This window comes from Ambystoma mexicanum, chromosome 5q (assembly GCF_040938575.1).
Source record: "Ambystoma mexicanum isolate Mex_15411 chromosome 5q, UKY_AmexF1_1, whole genome shotgun sequence".
Classification (NCBI taxonomy): domain Eukaryota; kingdom Metazoa; phylum Chordata; class Amphibia; order Caudata; family Ambystomatidae; genus Ambystoma; species Ambystoma mexicanum.
Genome location: NC_090933.1, coordinates 1,273,292,581 through 1,273,313,001, shown reverse-complemented (window position 1 = coordinate 1,273,313,001; position 20,421 = coordinate 1,273,292,581). Strand labels below are relative to the sequence as shown.

The following is a 20,421-nucleotide window of genomic DNA, read 5'->3' as shown; positions in this document are numbered from 1 at the left end:
TGAGAGGGATTTCCCTGTCCGTTCACCAACACTATTTTGTCAGTTGTGGTGGGGACATCAATCTCGCATTGGGTATGCGTTTTTCTGTAGTTTTGAGAGACGTTAGAAATTGTGCATGCAAGTCTGAATCTGGTCACTTTTGGGCACCATATTCTTCTCTTTCGGTATTTGCTTTGGTTGCCCATCTGAGATGTGGCTCAACATGCACTGTTGCTCAGTCAACACCTTGGGACTTTTGCAACCTTTGTGAAGCCCTTTAGCTCCCCCTTTCGTGCAGGTGGATGTATCCACACTTCGACTACTTCAAGTCAATAGCTTGTCGTGTAATCTCAGATAATGGGTCTTCCTGGAAGGGCTCTTCCTGATCGTATGGCTCTGGGAATAGTGTTGCATTTGTGGTCCTTTTATGTTGCAGAGAGTGCTGGTCCCCTTTCCTGCTTGCTGTGTTTCTTGGGGCACCCCGAGTTAAGAAGTCAAGTCAGGAGTTGCTTTCTTCCCTGATTTACCTGGGACTTCTGATTTTTTTGGCAGTCGTTGGATTTTGCCCCTCCTCGGTTGGTCCCATGGATGATATGATATATGATATGATCTCTTGCACGCTTTCCTTTGTTTCTTTGGGAGGTTGTTTGCGATTCTCCATGAGATGAACACTGCTGCCACTAGGCAATGGAACTCCTTTATTTTCGTTCCAAGTATGTTCCGGCCCGATCCTGGATGTTTGGTATGCTTCAATAAATAAAGTAGCATGACAGAAGGAAGAGGAAAATAAAGGTAATGCTCTGATTCCTTACTAGTAATCTTCATTAGGCCGAGTCACACTCTTCCGCGTCACATTGCAGACACCCTCCTGTACACCTGTAGTGGTAAAATCGTCCCGGTTCCTTTGGTATAGACAGGAGGTTATGAGACATGTTGGATGCTTTATAGCCCAATCGGTGTGGGGTTGAGGCTAAAATAAATATTTTGGGAAAGGGTTCTGGCATAAGGCATATTTCCTTCTATAAGTGAAGTACTGTGACGAGGCACATTAGTACTAGGAGTAATGAAGACTACCAGTAAATAACCAGAGCATTCCTGTTGTTTGGGAACCAATTACCCCACAGACCCTCAGTGCGATTCATTACCGCCTCTTGACCTTGTGAGGGGTGGTCCCGAAAGAACAAACAGCAATTAAAACTAGTATTCTTGACAAAGTACGTAAGAGGTTTCAGTACTTTAGCATAGTTTGAGAGTTTGTTCATAAAAATCAATTGCCAAACACAAAAGGCAACTTGAGTCAGAACAGTAAACCAATAAGTTTGTGGGGGAGCTGCAGTGGAGGCAGTCCTTAGTACAATGTCATTGAGGGACCACATCAGACTAAGACTCAACAAAGCGACTCGGGAAAGAAGGTTGTAGTAGTGGATCAAATGACCAGAGGCAGAAGATGGCTCTTTCCAATGCGCAGAAGAAAGGTCTACAGGTGGAGCCCCTCGGCACTGAAGAACAGGACACACAATGTACAAACGGCTGCTGAAGTGCAATGCTATCTTACATGAGACAAAGGTGCAGAGGTGAGTTCCAGCATTGGGTCAGAAAAGTTCACTTTCTCAAGTACATGGTCTGCAAGCAAAGCCCCTTGCAATGAACATGTGGGACCAACAGTACAGACAAGGTCAGTGGAACCCCACAAGGCAACTGTCATGTCAGTGAAAGCAGGAAAGCGGGAACAACAGCAGTGAAGAATATGAAGAATGCTGAACATTCTGATCAAGTCCTTATTTTTAGTTGCAGGACGTGACAAGGGAGGGTCCCTTCAATAAAGGGCAGCAGAATCCAGCCTTGAAGAGTCTAATGGAGCATGCACTTTCAGAAGGCAGAGACAACGCTGTCTGTTCTCCAGCAACTTAACCCTTTCCCGTCCCTCCTTTCCCCTTCCTCCCACTCCCGCTGACCTCAAATCAGACATTGAAACCCCCTTCACCTACATCCCCACCTCTTCCCCTCCTTTTCAGTAAATTGTTCTAAATACTGTACCACTGGTTTGTTTCATGTTTGTAAATATGCTTCTTTCATTATTGTACCTTGTTATACTGTAAAGCGCTGTGGAGTAAAGCGCTAAATAAACTCAATAAACGTACACATACTCTCTCTTCAGCATTTGTGATACGACCGGGGCTACCGGCTAGGGAACTACAGCCGCAGATATGGAGCATCGACTGTGGCTACATGATCAAGGGAAGGGATCACTGGAGATGGTTTCCTCTGGTCGTGTAGTAGCAGAGCTTTGCCTTGCTGGAGGATCAGGAGTCCAGCAACAGAGTTCCCTTTCGGATTTTCAGTCGAGCAGTTACAGGCAGCCAGTTTCATTCCGGATATCTGTGGCACACAAACAGGGATGTGAATTGAGGTGTCTGCTAGACCCTCATCTAGTTGAAACCAGTTCCTTTCAGTCAAGGCTGCCTTTGTGGGCCCTGTGTCAGAGGTCATGCAGGCAAACGGTCAAAACAGGAGGCGGGGTACTCCTTTAAAATCACTCACCCCCTCAATCCGGCACGTGCACACGACACAGTAGTTCTTACTTGTCGAGTGCACATTTTGAGCCCTGGAGGAGGGAATGGCAGAAAGCACAGCAGAAGGTACCATTTCCAGTAAGCAGATTCATTGACAGGACGGTGAATTGCGCACATCTTGGACCAGGCTGGCTTTCTGAAAGAACATGCACTCTCCTGCTAATCTACAGATACACTTTTTTTTGGTTCTTGGTTTTGGAAGTCTGGCGTTTTATAAAAGGCCTTCGGTAGTGCGGACAGACAGTTCCTCTGGACTAAAATGGAATCTTGGAACTGCCTGACACACTTTCTAGCGGCGATTAGATCTCTCTATACAGACACCAGCGTGAGAATCCGGCTATTCTTTCAAGTCCTATCTAGACAAAGAGAGGGTTGAAACAGGGATACCCGTTGGCCCGACGCTCTTTAACTTATTTATGTCTGACTTGTCTTTAGCATTGGATGCAGCTACCGCATTCTCTCCTAAGATAGGCCACCACAAGATTGGTAGGCTGCTCTTATGGACTATCTTATCCATCTGGATCAAACCCTAATATGGCTACAACGGAGCTTGGAGGCATTGCAAGTCTTTATGACTAGAAATGGCTTTAGATAAATCCAAAAATCATGGTTCTTGGTGCTAGAGCTGTCAAAGGGAGCCGAACATATACATGGTATATGGAAAAGACCCCATTAACCAGTCTTTGGTCTACCTCGGGACACGCATTAACAATGGGAGAGACAACGCAACCATGCTGACATCCCAAACGATTCTGATTCATAGAAGGTTTGGCACATTTTCTATAAAGCCAGTGCTGACCTTCTATGAAGCCAAAGTAACCCTGCCACAAATCTTTGGAGCAGAGGGTTTTCTTTTTACCCCATATAAAGTGTGTGCTTCTCTGGAGGTGGCCTTCTGGTGGAAGTTCTTGAAGCTCCCAAACTTAATATCGACTTCTGTGATTTAGGTACGAGTTGTGACTAATATCGTTATATGAACGGTCTGGAAGTTGCCGTCATTGTTTTGGAAATGTATGTTGCCAACTCCACCTCTGCCGTTTGAGATCCTTGGCACAGCATTGGGCAAGACTGGCCCTGACTACCTGAGAGAGTGGGAAAATTGCTGTAGCGCCACAATGATTCTTTAGGCGTGAATTTAGAAACCTCGGTATGCAACCCCGACAAGATAATAATGAAATAAATCGGGGAGTCTGACTGGATTCGTACAATGGAAGATGGGAATACCCATCAATTGCATTCTGCTCTCGGGGAAGAAGTTGGCTGTACACCTAAATACGTGCAGCTCTTTTCCCCTTCCCCCCCCCCCCCCCCCGGCGTGGTATTAGTTACAGTTCCTTAGATGTCATCTCAACCTGCACCTGACCAAGGAAATCAAGAGAATCTATCTGAAGTCGAACGATGTGGCCTGTCGATTCTGTCAGTCCGAGACTCGGTAGAAGCGCTTCAACATGTCACAGTATATTGTAAGGGGTTGACTGCAGTCAGAACTAGACATCTGGGTGATAGGATAAGCAAGAGACAATGCTATGGGGCAAAGAAGTTTTGGAAACTCCTAATGGGTGGAGAAGATTTTCGGGCAATGTTTGTACTTTTACAGTTTCTGAAAGACATTTTTAAATTGTAGAGGAGCAGAGTGATATAAGGGAGGGAACGAGTTATTCTGGGATGGGGACGGTGATTGTGGGATTGAGACAAGGGAGTTTTATGAATGTATGATGTATTGATAAATGTTTGCAATAAACGATGCAATCAACAAAAAAACTTGTTGTTGCTTTTAGATGAGCCTGCACTGGACCTTCCCACTCAGAGTACACACCAGCTTTTGTGCTATGCTATGGAATACCAAAACCTCTGCTGGTTGATTTGTTTTCACATTGCATGCTCGTTCTTCTCCATTTCTCTTTTCATTTTCTCTTTTCCAGTAGCCTCCCCGTGCATGCATTCCTACTCCCTTATTCCGCTTTTCCTTTTCCGTCCATCCTATCAGTATAACATAATCAATGTAACATAATTAGTGCTATCATTGTACATTCTTCATGTTTACGCCTATGTATTGGGCGAGGGATTGCCTCACAAGTGGGTGGAAACCTTTAAAAGGACCTTCAATGATACTGCCATGTACAAAATGGGAATCCATTCCTATGTGCAAGCAACGCCAAAGTACGGCGATGGCGAATCACTTCCTATGTACAAATGTGGCCAAATGTTGTAGCATTGATCCTCATGTTAGTGTGTGCACACAGCCCAGCATGCCACTGTTGATGCATTGTCGGTGTGTTTAACCTGTCTGTGTGCAAACATCCGCCCCACCCCACTGAGTTACCTTTGCAGTGCTCTCCATTTGCTACTCATCCTTTTCTCATTTTCACTACTGCCAAACATGAACATTGGGCCTCATTACAACCCTGGCGGTAGCCGTGCCTGTAAAACGGCACGGCTGCTGCCGAAGTTGCATTTTTTCCAGCGCCCAGAAATGGGCAATTACCGGGTGAATACGGCCTTGCCGGACCCAGTATTTGCCCATTTCTGGGCGCTGTAAAAAATTCTTCACCATTCCCATTTGAGGCCCGTAGGGCTCAATGGGAATGGGGAAGCCGGATGCACAGGCACCGTTATCAACGGTGCCTGTGCATCTGAAATGCTGTGCTCGCGGGTGCCTTTCATACCGCCATGTCAGACCTAGCGGAATGAAAGTGACCCGCGAGCAGAACTCGGAGTTTGCCGGTCCAGATACAATGGTACCGGCAAGCTTATCGGTACCGTTGTATCCGGACCAGCAAGCTCAAAATGAGACCCATTATGTGTTAACTGGGCATAATGACACTTGCGCAGCTGTGCTCACCATAAACCCATATTGAGTCCATACTGTGGTGCCTGGGTAGTAAGGAATCGGGGCAATTTGTGGTAACTGTGGTATCCAATACCGCTGTGGCAACTTGACAAAACGGTATCTGGCACTGTTCTGGAAACTGGACATAATGGCATCCAGACATGGTGTCAACTGAGCTTAATCACATTTTATTGTCCCTTGCTAAGTGAGCAATATTTAATTTGGTAGTGGTGTGCTAACTATGAATAGTAGCATCTGGGTTTACTGCGATAATGTAGCAGGTTGGAGTTCAGCAGTGCAGTGTAAACTGGGCATAATGAAATCTAGCACTGCTAAACTAAATGAGCATTGTTTTAGAATGTGGTGGTGCTGTACTAAGTGGACATGATAGTTTCTGGATTTACATATGCTACATAGGCCTAATGGAACCTGACACTCCGGTGCTGATTGTGGGTAATGCAACCAGGCACCACTATGCTCATTGGGCATATATTTAACAATAGTGTGCTACCTGGGCATTAGGTTGCAATGTTGCTCCTCCCTCGAGTTTGAATAAGAGCTATGTGACAAATGTGTAAGAATAGGTAGCTCCATGTCTTTGGATAGTGTAAGAAACCTGACGCTGTCTCACTCACTAGTCCCCAGGGATCTGTCATCCAGGTGGCAAGGACACGGGCATTGCTATTGGATCCAGTTCCGGGGGGTGGACCGGTGCTGGAGGATCAGCTGGATGAGGGGTCCTCGGGGAGTGGAAGTGAGACATGGTATCCCCTTCCTTGCAACACCTTTACCCCCATCCTGCCCAGTAGGATATTTAGAAACTCTTTCCCCTTACCCCTTTTCAAACATGAAAACCTACTTGCACCATGAGCGACAACGAGCTATGTCCAGAACCGTTTATCTGACATGTCCCAACACAGGGGTCAGGCAGAATCGGGCAATTGCGACAATTACATTATTATCATTACCTAACTGCCTTTCCCTTCCCCATAGGGATAAAAGGCAGAGCACGAGAGCACACGCTGAGCAAGTTGGAATGCACGAGACAGTGGCTATTCCAGGATGGCAGTTCAAACGGAGTAAAAAGGTGGCAAGACCTGAAAGGACGTCAAGGAGGGAGTTGCCCTTTTCAACCCAGACCCGCAAAGCCTCTGACAAAGGAAACATAAAACCGGGAATCACAGCTGGTAAATGGTGTGACGGATGTCAGCGGTACATGGAACCCTCCCGCGCTGATAGCCAGGGCGGGGAGACGTGGTTGCCATCGTGGTATCGTCCTTGACTACAGCAGCATAAGAAACGCCAACGAGTTCAGCACAGCCGGTGAGTCGGAAGAACCTGATAGTAGGCCGGAGTGTGTTAGGCTCAAGGTTGCACTGGCAACATTAAGAAGATTAAAGGTCTATTTGTGAACAAACTTGTTACCCGAGATTAAGTGGGCCGGCGCTACGTGGTCGCTCATTCGAAAGGTCTCTAGCTGGTACCCCTCTCCTGAACTAAGAATGTCAGATTACAAAAGTATTGAAACTAAAAGTACCAAGAGGCAATAGGGAAGGTTGGCGTGAGATGTCGAGGTAGTCAGACAAGGGTCCGGCCAAACCCCTTGTACAATCGAAAGTCCTTGACACGTTGCCAAAGTTTTGACGATTGTGACATTTTTAACCCAATTGAGGGAATTGTGAAGCCGACGTTTGCGCCCGGCTGAGGGGGAACGCTGTGCGAACTGTGATTTTTGTGAAGCCAGCGCTTGCCTTAGGCTAACAGTGACCCGGCGAGACGTGATCGCCCTTCGGAAGTCTGTTTAAAATTGATAAGTGCTTTGAAAGGTCTGAGCCCGGATGAGGAGGACCTAACTAAAACTAGATGGTTGTTTAAAAAGACATTAGAGACTTTTGAATATTACAAATGAGGAGATTGTGATTGAAAGGCGATAGTGAACACGGCTGAGGGACGTCAAGAGAAAAGTGAAAGGAAGTGAATCCCACATTGTGAAGAAGCTAAGTGAGCTACGTTGTGACGACAAGTATGAACCTGACTGAGGGATGTCCACACCACAATGTGTGGTATGTCGGAGTCCGACTAAGGGAAGGTGGCGACTGAGAGAAGGATCGGGGCCCAGCAGAGGGGGATCCAAGGGTGATGGGTAATCGCCTGACATGAAGATTTCCAGAAGGAACTTTTGTGGGGTTCTTTTTGGCATATCGGGACCTCTGAAGCAAGAGACTTTGCATGAGAAGAGACTTGGGCACAAAAGGCCCTGATCTAGGGGAAAGGAACTGTAAGCTAAGCTTGTGCCATAGAAGCCCAGGAGTGTGCTGTGCTCAAGAGTCCCACTTTGTTCCATGCTAAAAAGGTGGGGAAGGGAGACCCCACCATAACATCCTGACTTATTTTGTGAACACTTCTTTCTTTTCTTGTGAACATTATCCTACACTATTTTGTAGCATAGTGGTAAGGATTGGCAATATTTCTTTTTAGTATAGGCACTTTTTATTTGACTAGACTCTACTAGGACTGTATCATTATTATTTGATGGTCGTAGCTTGCTCCCATCTTAGATTTAGGTTTAGATTAGGTGTTTATCTCAGCCATTTTACAGTTTATTAAACACCCTTGAACTGTGGTCACTTATGTCTGTCTTACTTTGATCCCATGCCTTCCTTACAATAGCAATAGGCCAAGTCTTTTCCAAGGTCTATTTATTTTAATTTTCACAGCTCCATCATGGTTCTCCGTATCTGCATGTACTATTCTCAGTTTCATTTTAATGACAACATCTGGAAATGGTATGAGTACTCGGGCATCTGGTGCTGATATCAATACAGCATCAAAACCGATTGGGTTTGTCAATTCTTATTATATATTATGGTCATCTTTAATATATTTTTTTTAATTTCAGCTCCTGCCAATAAACCAGAGCTTTATGAGGTGAGTGAATCCTCATAACAATGAGTGTGTCCTTTGATCCCCTGATGTGTCAGTCTCTGTGAAAAGGTCAAGACTGGATAGGCCCACTGTCAGCATTACGGCCCCCACCGGGCCCCCACACCATCTTCCCGAATGAGAAATTGTATTAAGTACAATTATGTAGGCAAAATCTGCAGATGCACCAGGAGAGTGCAGGAAATAAGATGATTGTATCAGGAACATGCTCCTTTGCACCAGAAATTCATTGGGGAACACCCCAATATCCGGGATAATAAATTGGTGGAAGTGCTTAGCCATGTTTATGAGAGCGATGTTCAAGTACTTGAGAAAAAAACAGAATACAACCAAGGCAAACGTCTTACCCCAAAGTTCTACTAGTGGTCCAATCACAAGGTTATAGCCATCTGAACTTTTCCAGGTGGGAGGGTTGGCCAGAAGAAACCATAAACAGTTGTTGAACAAAGAGGTAGAGCTCTCTTGTGTCTATCATACATCTTTCTGATCCAAAAATCTTTGTAAATTCAAAGAACGACTTAAGATCTACAGATTAGTGGACCCGGCCAGCATTGTTTCTTCAATGTGTTAATTCTACCAGAGATAAAGGTAAGTATTTACTGACTCGACATATTTGGCAACTGGAAGGAAAGTACAAAAATCATGAACATATCCAAGCATGGAGAACCAAGTGGTTCTATTGATGACGATGTCGTTTTAGAAGTATTTGGGTTGTTTGCTCACCTGGATGGGTTGGATCATATGTTGATGTTGGAGCATAGGGTTACCTACAATTTCTGCACATTTAAAAGTGTATCTTGTTTGTCAATCTGGGATGCACTTTTAAATGCACAGGAACCGCCCCCCAATTAGCGCAAAGGGGTTAAAAATGCCAGCTTGCGCATTTCATTTCTTGCAGCAAAACGTTTTATGAACCTGGCCTCTAGTGGCGTTTCTATTTTTAAACAGACATTTTTTCAAAAATGGGCATTTTCGTGGGTGTTGTTCCAAAAAAACAGCCTTTTTGGGGCTTGCAAAATCACTATAAGCTGAATGGTCTGATTAAATTATGTTTTGTAATGTCTATACAGGAGCATTACGGCACTCAAAGTATAATGGGCCATATGTAAAGTTGTAACAGAAACTCAGTAGGTCCAGAGACATCTTCTTGTCCATATTCACAGTAACACAGCCATCCAAGTGCGGCTAGACGCACAACGCCACGTGACAGAACCAATTCCGACTGCAAGAGGCTTAAAACCTGGGTGCGTATTGACCCTACATATTTAATATCTACAAATCAGACTTGGGGTATTTTCTGGCACCAGCATCTTTCATTGCATCAAATGTCGACGGTGAGGGATTTTTTTGGTTCAGCTATGCCAATAATATTTTATTATTGGACAGAACCTGGCTGGACTTAAAAGCTTTACTGTCTAAACTTGCAGAGTACATGGCATTGAATGACTTGAAGGTAAAACTGTCTAAAACCTCCATCATGAGTTTTGGGGGATCTAAAAGTAGACCGCCAAGAATCACCTGGCCAATTGAAGGGGAAAACCCTGACAGCGGAGCAAACCACATGTCGAGGATTCATTCTGGCTAGATCTTCACTTGAAGCAGCATGGATCAAATCCAGTCTTGTACATTGTTCTTATGTAACAACTTGCATTTTGTTCATCATTTACACACTAATTGTTTTATCATTGAAATGCTTGAAGAAGAAACCCATATTAATATCAAGGATCCTGAAAAATGAATAGCTCTGTTCCCTGCTTGCTTTTCAGGAGGTGAAGTTGTACAAGAATGCCCGGGAGCGCGAAAAGTGAGTCCTTATGAAAACCTTTTTTTCCTCCTAGATTGTGATTTGTTTCTTAGCAGATGTCTGCAGCAGCTCTGTTGTTGGTTTTGGAGAGAGCAAATACAGAAGGAATCCTTTGATGTATAGTGGAATGTCTGTTGTGGTGCTTGGAGGGAGGGGGGATTGTATGTTATCGAGTTTTTTATTGTATTGGTGGTTTGGAGAGCTGCTTGTGAACTGAAGAAAGGCCTGATAATTTCTCCTGAACACAGGGAAAGGCCTCCTGATCTTAGGATGGATTTGAGAGCTGCTTATGAAACGGAGCTCCTGCTGGAACAGAAGGGTTATAGAGCCTCCTCTCACTTGGATGAAGGCGAGGTATCTCCACCTGTTTAAGGCAGGGATCGCAGAGCTCCTCCTGTACTGTGGATGAGTTGGAGAACACCTGAACTTGTAGAAAGGCCAGAGAGCACCTTTCAGCCCTTAGGAAGGCCTGAGCGCCAATTCTGAATCTGTGTAAAGCCATAAGGCCCAATCAGAACCAGAGTTAAAGCCATAAAGCTCCTCCTTAACTAAATGAGATGTTAGGGAGGTCCTTCTGGACCTCAAGGAAGCACCAAGAGCTTTTTATAGATGCAGCATTCGTGGGAGAGCCCAGCCCGGAACTTTGACGATTTCCGTTCTTCTTCTCTCTGTGGATCTTTTGTACAACACTTCCTCAACGTTTTGGCAGGAGAAGTGTCCCCTCAACCCCGAGAAGGGGTTGCTGGATGTTTCCTCTTGTACCCAAAGTTGGACGCTGGAGAGCTTATTCTATACCCGAAAGCTGAGAGAATTTTTCCCAGATCTGATAGTAGAGCGCCTCCTTAACCTGCAGCTAGTGGGAGAGTTCTCTCTAGACTTGGAGGTGGTGGCGAGTACTCTCTGGACCTGGAGGGGGAATAGAGCACCACCCCTCACCTCGAGCTGGAAGAGGGTGCTCTCTCTAGACCTGGATGTTGGAGGCGAGTTCTCTAGATCTGGTGGCAGTTGGAGAGACCACTCTGGTTCTGGAGGTGGTGGAGAATGCTTTCTCTGCATCCAATGGTGATAGTAGTGTGCCTTTTTAACCTGAATGTTTTGGACGATTTCTCTAGATCTAGGGGAGTAAGTGGTGGAAGAGGTTTATCTTGATCTGGGGTTTGTGAGAAAGGTCTCTCTTGATCTGGGTGTGGGAGAGGTCACTAGATCAGGAGGTAGTGTGCCACGTCTCTCTAGACTTGGAGGTGGTGAGAGCGGTTTCTCTAGATCTGGAGCTGGTGGGAGAGTGCTCTGTAGACCTGAAGGTGGTAGTAGAGCACCACCTTTACCTTGGGTGTGATGGGAGAGTGCTCACTATAGATAGACCTGGAGGTTCTGGGGGAGTTCTCTAGATCTAGAGGTGGTGAGGGAGTTCTGTCGATCTGTGGGCAGAGGTAAGGGCGACTCTAGAACTGACTGGAAGAGGTCTGAGAGGTCTGGAAGTGGTGAAAGAGTACACTCTAAGCTTGTAAATTGTGGGAGACCTTTCTAAATCTATAGGTTTTGGGAGAATGTTCTAGACCTAAAGGTAGTGGGGACGTTCTCTAAACCTGGGAGCGTTAGGAGAGGGTGCTCTAGTTCTGCGGTAGTTGGGATAGGATTTTCCAAGTCTCTTATCGTAAGGTGGAGCGAGAGGTCTCTCTTATCGTAAGGTGGTGTGAGAAGCCTCTCCTATCTTAAGGTGGTGGGAGAAGCTTCTCTAGATCTGGAACTGGTTGGAAATTGCTCTGTGGACCTGGAGGTGTTATTAGAGCCCCTCCTAGGTGGGAGAGTACTCTCTCAACCTTGAGGTTGTGGGGGAGTTCTGTAGATGTAGTGACAGAGTTTGCCATACCTGTGGGTGGTGGTAGAGGTGTCTGTTTGGGGTGACTGAGAGAGATCTCTCTTTGGGTGTGGTAGAAGAGGTCTCTCTAGATCGGGGTAGATGGGATAGGTCTACCTAGATCTGGGGAAGATGGAAGAGGTGTCTCAGCACCAAGGGGAGAGTGTGAGAGGGGGCAATGGGAGAGTTGCCCTATACCTGAAGGGAGTGTGAGAATTCTCTATACCTGAAGTTGGTAGTAGAGCACTCCCCGGATATGGTAGTAGAGCATCACCCTTAACCCTGAATATGGTAGTAGAGCATCACCCTTAACATGGAAGTTATTGAAGAGTTCTCTAGATGTAGAGGTGGTGGGGAGTTGCTAGACCTGTAGCTGGTGGGAGAGGTCTCTCTAGATTTGAGGCGGTGGGAGAGGTTTCTGGAAGTCGGACCATGGGAGAAGTGTCTAGATTTGGTAGGCGATGGGAGAGGCCTCACTAGATGTGGGCCGGGGAGAGAGGTCGCTATTTGGAGGTGGTGGAAGATCTGGGTTGATGGAGAGAGTTCTCTCTAGATCTGAAGATGGTGTGAGAGTTCTCTCTAGACCTGGAGGTGGTGGGCAAGCGCTATATATATATGGAGTTGGTAATAGAGCACCACGCTTAACATGGGGGTTGTGGCAGTGTTTTCTAGATCTAGAGGTTCTGGGGGAGTTTGACAGACATGGGGCAGTGGCAAAGGTTTCTCTAGATTTGGATGTGGTGGGAGCAGTCTTCCCAGATCTGGAGGTGGTGGAAGAGCATGCTTCCGCATTCCTTCTAATCCTCTTGGTGTTGGTAAACTTGTTCCCGAACAAGAGTTGAAAAGAGATACTTCTCTAACTGAGAGATGTTGCTAAACTCCATTCAAACAAGAAGGTTGTATGAGTAGATGATGGCCCTACAACTTGGTATTGACTGAGGCCAGTGTTGGAGGGGGTCTTGGTCACAACAAGAATGTTGATTGAAGGCAAGCAGTGTTTGAAATGAAAGTAAATGATTGAGGAGTGAAGGCTGGTAATCGGGAGCAGAGGGGCAAGTGCAATTCTTGAAGTGAGGATGAGCGCAGGGCAGATTCTGCTACGTTTCCACGTCATTCCTGGTGAATTGGATTTTGTGTTATAAGCAATCCGTGTCTGGGTGGCAGAAAGGTTTGCTACATGATCTTTTCATGAAGTTGACGTGTGTCTCTGCATGAGGTCGGAATGTGACTGTGGGCTTAGCAACTTTCATACTTGTTCTACATGTATGAATACCTGATTGGTTAGCCTGACACACCCTAGCATGTCTCATACTTTTGATACCAACTTACATGTGTCCCTTTTCAGATATGATAACATGGCAGAGTTGTTTGCAGTGGTGAAGACTCTGCAAGCTCTGGAGAAAGCTTACATCAAGGATTGTGTATCTCCAAGCGAGTAAGTCATTAGGAGTGCCTAAATCCAGATATATTCTGGGGGACTGTTATTGAAGCTGGTATCTTGTATACAAGAAGAAAGGCTGTGTCTGAATATCTTACAAAGATTTGCTTTCTTAGGTACACTGCTGCGTGTTCAAGACTTCTGGTACAGTACAAAGCTGCATTTAAACAGGTGCAGGGTGCAGAAGTTGGATCCATAGATGAGTTCTGCCGAAAGTACCGGGTAAGCTGAGTAGTTGTGTGTTTTCCTGAGCAATATATCCAACTGTGAAACCAAAAGGATGACAATAGCATGTATGCTTTCCCCAGATTGCTGCACTGCACATGCCATACTCTTTGTTTGGCTTCTCTATCACTTAAGTCTTCATGTTTTGACTGCTCAGACCACCTCTTGCCAACATTTACAGACACTGCACTAGTTTAAGGTCGTCCATGTGTTTGGATTATCCATGCTTTTCTCAAAACAACCTTGGTTTCCTTGGGTGCAGCTGTTTTTCAAGCACACAAGATGTCTGTTCCCATTCCGCTTCTCTTGGGTAGGACTTGAAATTGTATACCCTATGTCTCTTCTCATGGGGGAGTTTGGCAAAGTAATTTTCAAATCTTCTAAAAGCAGGCTGCTGTGAATAATCCTCTCACTTCCAGCATAAGATTCCTCCCTTTACGAACTGCCTGCTGGCCCGGACCTCCCTTTCAATGGCCACCATTTGTAACACTACAACCACCAAATCTACCTCCCCGACCTCTGCCCCAGAGAATTTGTCTTCTGTTAGAGAGTGGGACAATTTAAGTTTATAGTGTGTGCTTTATAAATAAACTGAATTATTTGTTCTCTACAGCTCGACTGCCCTCTAGCCATGGAGAGAATAAAAGAGGAACGCCCCATTACCATCAAAGATGATAAGGGCAACCTGAACCGCTGCATCGCTGACATTGTCTCGGTAAGTAATGCTGATGGTTGTCCTTTGTAGCATGTGTAAAACCACTTGGTTTTGCCTGTAAGATATGACAGCATCTCTCTGCCCCCTCCCTTCTTGTGCTTCTCGGATTTGCAATGAGTATTGACTGGTTTGGGTGTTTTTTTTTCTCCAGCTTTTTATCACTGTTATGGACAAGTTGCGTTTGGAAATCCGAGCCATGGATGAGGTGAGATTAAATACTTTAAGTCACTTTAATGGATTGCCTTGCTGCTCAGAAGAAAGCTTTGTAAATGTAATTTTGGGTATTTATTGAGCATGGCCCTTGCTTTGGAAGGAAAGGAGTGAGCTATATATATCAGTAGGGGTTACAGGCATACATTAGACAGGTGTGGGCAGTAGTTCCAGGTGCAGGTCTTCAAATATAGCATTTATTACAGGAATTCCATTCAAAGTAGGGTTCAGATAGAACTGAAGCCTCCTTGCGTTTTGGCTGTCTCGCTTTCTTCTGTACAGACAGTGGAGTGTGCACAATACGTCTCAAACTGTCGCCTAATGTGCCGCATGGTCATGCCAGTAAATTGTTGCAGTTTTCTTTTTCATTTTTTTTTTTAATTGTTGTATTTAGTTTCAAAATGTAAAACTTTTACATTTACATATGAGAAAGCAATAAATTAATGTCATTCCAAAATCATATACATATCTTGTATGAAGAAAGGGTTTTTTGCTCCCGGTTATCTTGGTTGTAAAGATTAGAAATGATATCCATAACACTTTGGTTAGTACAAAGTGATTCGTTTATTTGCGGTCAGCCGACACGTGTTTCGACCCGTACGGTCTTTCTCAAGGCTGAACAGTGTTCAATGGTGACAAGTGTTAATGTGATTTGTGACAATTGTGTGACAGATTATATTATGTTCCATTGTGGTGTAGGGGTGATGTGCAGTAAGTGACAAGAAATAGCAAAAAGTAGCATCACGTCAAAGAACATTGACGTGTTAATTTATAAAAAGCATTGTTGCATGCAAACAAGGAGAAGGGGAGGAAAAGAAAAGGGAGAATGTTAGCAAGTGGGCAGAAGGGGAGGAATTGGTTTTTCTTTTCTTTAATGAGGTAAAATCCTCTTACCTAGTCTGTTTGTTGATTGCCCTCAGTGGGGTTTTGTTCAATATGGAACCGTCCTTACGGCAGTCCTGGCTCCTATTGGGCCCTGTGATAAGGAGGTACAATAACGGTGGATGAAAAAGCATTGTGGTACGATTTGCCTGATTGATTTCTAGTTGGTTCCCAGCTAGTGAGTGTACTTGGCGGCGTCGAAATCACATCACGTGCAAATTCCGGCTCGTGTGTGTTTCTTGGCCGTGTGGGTCGTCCCTAGCGATTTCTTTGGTCCATTATGGGGCCCCCTGTGTGGGTGCTGTGAGCTGGTCTGGATTGACATCAAGAGCTCTTTGGTAGACGCTCTTGTGTGTGGCCAGCCACTCGAAGGGTTGGTGTTGTTCCGGGTCGCTCGAGTGGGGAGCTGGTCTATGGGAATGTCCCTGCTGGTTAGAAGTCTGCTAACCATGAGGGCGGGGGGGGAGGCTTACCTTTGTATTCTGTCTGCGTTCCAGGGCAGCGGTCTGCTCCTTTACTCCACCGCTCTGGTGGCTGCCATTATAAGGCGCTTGTGAGCTAGCTGAATCACGTTATGTGACGATTGCGCATGCTCAGTGGCATAGCGTACTGCGAATGTCGCGTGTCCTGTCGTGTCTGCGCATGCTCAGTGGATCATTGCTGGCACTGTAGTGTTCGGAGTGGTGAGATCTGAGAAGAGGTTGTATGGGGCCATTGGCCCATGGCAATTGGTTGGTTGCCAGGGAGGGGGGGGATTAGCGTTGGGAGGCGCATAAACCAGAAAGTGTTCCTTATGAGAAGAGCCGTGAGGATACTTGAGCTTGGTGGGAAATTCATGTTCCAGTTTGTGTGTGCAGGGGAGTTTGTTGGACCCCCGGGCCACATAAGGATTCATGTAATGTGGGGATAGATACAATTGGTATGTGTGTCAAGGACATGGGTTGGGCATAGAGTTGCCCTCAGATTAGAAAAATAGGGAGAGGAGACCACGATCTAAATGTCTTCCTGTAAACATTTCCTCTCCTCTCCCTATTTTTCTAATCTGAGGGCAACTCTATGCCCAACCCATGTCCTTGACACTTTCTGGTCTCTTCTCAGATCTCACCACTCCGAACACTACAGTGCCAGCAATGATCCACTGAGCATGCGCAGACACGACAGGACACGCGCATGCTCAGTGACATTCGCAGTACGCTATGCCACTGAGCATGCGCAATCGTCACATAACGTGATTCAGCTAGCTCACAAGCGCCTTATAATGGCAGCCACCAGAGCGGTGGAGTAAAGGAGCAGACCGCTGCCCTGGAACGCAGACAGAATACAAAGGTAAGCCTCCCCCCCCGCCCTCATGGTTAGCAGACTTCTAACCAGCAGGGACATTCCCATAGACCAGCTCCCCACTCGAGCGACCCGGAACAACACCAACCCTTCGAGTGGCTGGCCACACACAAGAGCGTCTACCAAAGAGCTCTTGATGTCAATCCAGACCAGCTCACAGCACCCACACAGGGGGCCCCATAATGGACCAAAGAAATCGCTAGGGACGACCCACACGGCCAAGAAACACACACGAGCCGGAATTTGCACGTGATGTGATTTCGACGCCGCCAAGTACACTCACTAGCTGGGAACCAACTAGAAATCAATCAGGCAAATCGTACCACAATGCTTTTTCATCCACCGTTATTGTACCTCCTTATCACAGGGCCCAATAGGAGCCAGGACTGCCGTAAGGACGGTTCCATATTGAACAAAACCCCACTGAGGGCAATCAACAAACAGACTAGGTAAGAGGATTTTACCTCATTAAAGAAAAGAAAAACCAATTCCTCCCCTTCTGCCCACTTGCTAACATTCTCCCTTTTCTTTTCCTCCCCTTCTCCTTGTTTGCATGCAACAATGCTTTTTATAAATTAACACGTCAATGTTCTTTGACGTGATGCTACTTTTTGCTATTTCTTGTCACTTACTGCACATCACCCCTACACCACAATGGAACATAATATAATCTGTCACACAATTGTCACAAATCACATTAACACTTGTCACCATTGAACACTGTTCAGCCTTGAGAAAGACCGTACGGGTCGAAACACGTGTCGGCTGACCGCAAATAAACGAATCACTTTGTACTAACCAAAGTGTTATGGATATCATTTCTAATCTTTACAACCAAGATAACCGGGAGCAAAAAACCCTTTCCACGTACCAAATTGGGGCTCAGGCTTAACCCCAAATCGGCTCCTGTGATCTTGCTTAACTCACAATCTAAATATAACTGTTGCACAGCACAGGCAGGTTCCATTCCTAGAAGCCTCAACCCACAATATCTTGTATGAAAACTGCAAGGTATACTATCAAATACATATATAAAAACAATTCTTTAAAACACGTCACTGAGTTGATCCACATAACTTGTTCGTAGTGTAAGTACATCAATTGTGTACATGTGAGGTAAATATACATTTGTCAACCAACACTATGTTGGTCTCAAAACAAGTTACCATATTTATGAATTCTTGTGCAATTAACAAAAACATATAGCTCAATAGAGCATATTAAAACATGTCCAATTTGTTTTAACAACCAAGTGAGAATGAGAAGGTGCTCCTTGTGCACAGATTTTTTGCAAGCATTACAATGTGTACCACGTGGGTAGGTCCACTCAACATGTTGGGCAGAATCCTGTGCAGTTTCCTTAGGGAGCACTACAGAAGATTAAGACTACAGGTATGAGTAATAAATCCCCTTTGGTATCAGTCTGTACCACAAAGATTTAGTTGGTAGCTGTGGCTAAGCAGTCAGACTTATCTCAAGAGGGAGATGAGCAGTATTCAGGGTTTACACAATAGGGCTACAGTACTATGGTACAAGGAAACACTGACCAAAGCTTTGTATTAAAAAGAATATATTTTACACACTTCTAATTCAACACATTAATCACAGTTATTAAAGCAAGATAAAAACCAGTCCATAAAAGTATAAACAACTCCCTGGTTAAATTGTAGACAGGTTTGAGCAAGAGTGAAAACTGAGCAAAACGGCACAGTGAAAACCAAACACAAATGACACTCTAGCAATTTCTCACAAGGGAGGGAAGGAACAGATTATACAGGAATATACTCTTAGGCACCCTAGCAACACTTCCCAAAATGTTTGTGAACAAGTTTAGGCAAGGCAGTACTTTAGCATGTATAATACTTGGGTGAAAACCAAGCAAAATGTCACTTCACAAGTTTTAAAAGTGGGAAGGAAAAGATGGTTGTAAGAGTTAGGTGCACCAACACCTTTCTAGTTGAGAAGCAATCTAGAGGAGGCAGTTTTAACGGATTCAGCCAGAGTCAAATGGCCTGTGCCAGAGTCAGTGGTACAGGGCAAAGAGCCCAGGAGGAAAATGTTCTTGTAACTGCAGTCAAGTCTTTGTTAAACGATTCTAAAAGGTGGATGCAGAAGGTGAAAGACAATGTTAGATGATGGGGGCGGCCAACCCAGCAGGTAGGTAAAGGATTTTTAAACACCTTTAACGCTACCAAACGAAAAGGGAGACCTGGTGGAACAAAGTACCCTAAAAAGTAGAAGAGGTTCCTGCAGTGATGGTTGTTCCTGGCAGTTCATGCAGTTCGGGAGATCCAGCAGAGGAAGAGAGCCTCTCGTGGAGGAAGGTTCGAGTTACTGCACCCAGGGATGAAACCAGCCGCGGTGCTGCCACACGAAATAAAACGCACGCTCCTTTAAATCGCGGCCCGGGTGGGCGGGTGCCTGGCTATGCGGTCTCCAAGTGCAGACCAAGGCAGGTCCTGGAAGTCGATTGGCAAACTGGTTGGCCCCACCAGCTCAAGGGAAGAAGGCTCTTGCAGATGAAGATCTTCTCTCGTCGTGTGGAGAAAAGTGGTGAGACGCTACAGCAGGGCTTTACCAGTGGTTCAGTTGGTGCAGATGTCTTTAGCTTCTCTCCTCTTCAGCTTCTTAGTTCCAGTGGCGATGTCTTGCCCTTCCAGTCCTCAGGACCCTGCTTTTATGAAAAAAGATCCCCATTCATACAGGCTATCTGTCACTCACACAGTGGAGTGGCCATCCTGGCGGGAGACCCTCCAGCCTATCAGGGCAGAGTGCGACATGGGTTGCTGCGGCAACCCTGTCCAGGGGTCCTACTCCCCCTCCCACACAATGGGTCCGCCCAGACTCTGTGGTGCCGAAAGGAGGGCTTCTTGGCAGAATCCCGCCAAAAGGACGAACAAAGGATCCCCGACCTGGGTTAGGATCTTAGAGAAAGACACGAGAAAGAATTTATAAAAAAGTTCTGGCAAATAAAACCTACCGGAGTAAAGTTAATATAAGAATAAACCGGCGGTATGTTAGAAGCTGTGAGTAAACGTGGTAGCCTCGAACAATGGGAAAATCCCATAGGGAAATATTTGTGGTCGAATTTTTTTGGTAGTAACCACTGCCACCAGCCAGAAACCTTTGAGAGATGGACTGTATGGTACCCTCTCGAAAATGAACATAAGGGAAAAACTATTAACCCTTGCCAGTACCTCCATAGTAAGATGGGTTGTACTGGTTTTGTTCATAAAGATTGACTAGTAAAGTCAATGGGGACTTTGCATGCCCTGGAAGACAGTAGTCCGTCCCAGGGTGTGGAGTCTATGTTTGGAGGTCGCTACGACACCCCCTGTGTCACTGCACTAAGGGTGCTGTGTAACAACTGTGGATAAAGATGGTTCCTATGAGGGTGAGATAAACCCCATAGACATTAAACACAAAAAATAGCCTAGAACACACATAGCAAATATGCCTAAGAGTGGGAAAAAGAGTCCCACTCTTAGCAGGAGAAAAAAACAAACCCTCCAAATCCAGCAAAGCTGCTGGGAGACTCTATAGGTAAGGGAAATTAGCCATAGAATGAGAATTCTCCTGAACACTCCCTTGGCCCATCGAGGAAGTAAGTTGTAAAAAAGACAGCA

The 20,421-nt window shown here is 45.5% G+C and overlaps 1 protein-coding gene across 1 annotated transcript in view; it reads left to right on the top strand.

The window, feature by feature from the left end:
• The window catches only part of VPS28 (VPS28 subunit of ESCRT-I), an 86,887-nt gene that overhangs the window by 25,228 nt on the left and 41,238 nt on the right, over positions 1-20,421 (top strand). Inside the window, exons 3-8 of the mRNA XM_069621819.1 lie at positions 8,282-8,310; positions 10,092-10,129; positions 13,333-13,422; positions 13,542-13,647; positions 14,264-14,365; positions 14,517-14,570. Coding sequence (XP_069477920.1) covers positions 8,282-8,310; positions 10,092-10,129; positions 13,333-13,422; positions 13,542-13,647; positions 14,264-14,365; positions 14,517-14,570 — 419 coding nt within the window. The remainder of the gene's footprint in view (positions 1-8,281; positions 8,311-10,091; positions 10,130-13,332; positions 13,423-13,541; positions 13,648-14,263; positions 14,366-14,516; positions 14,571-20,421) is intronic.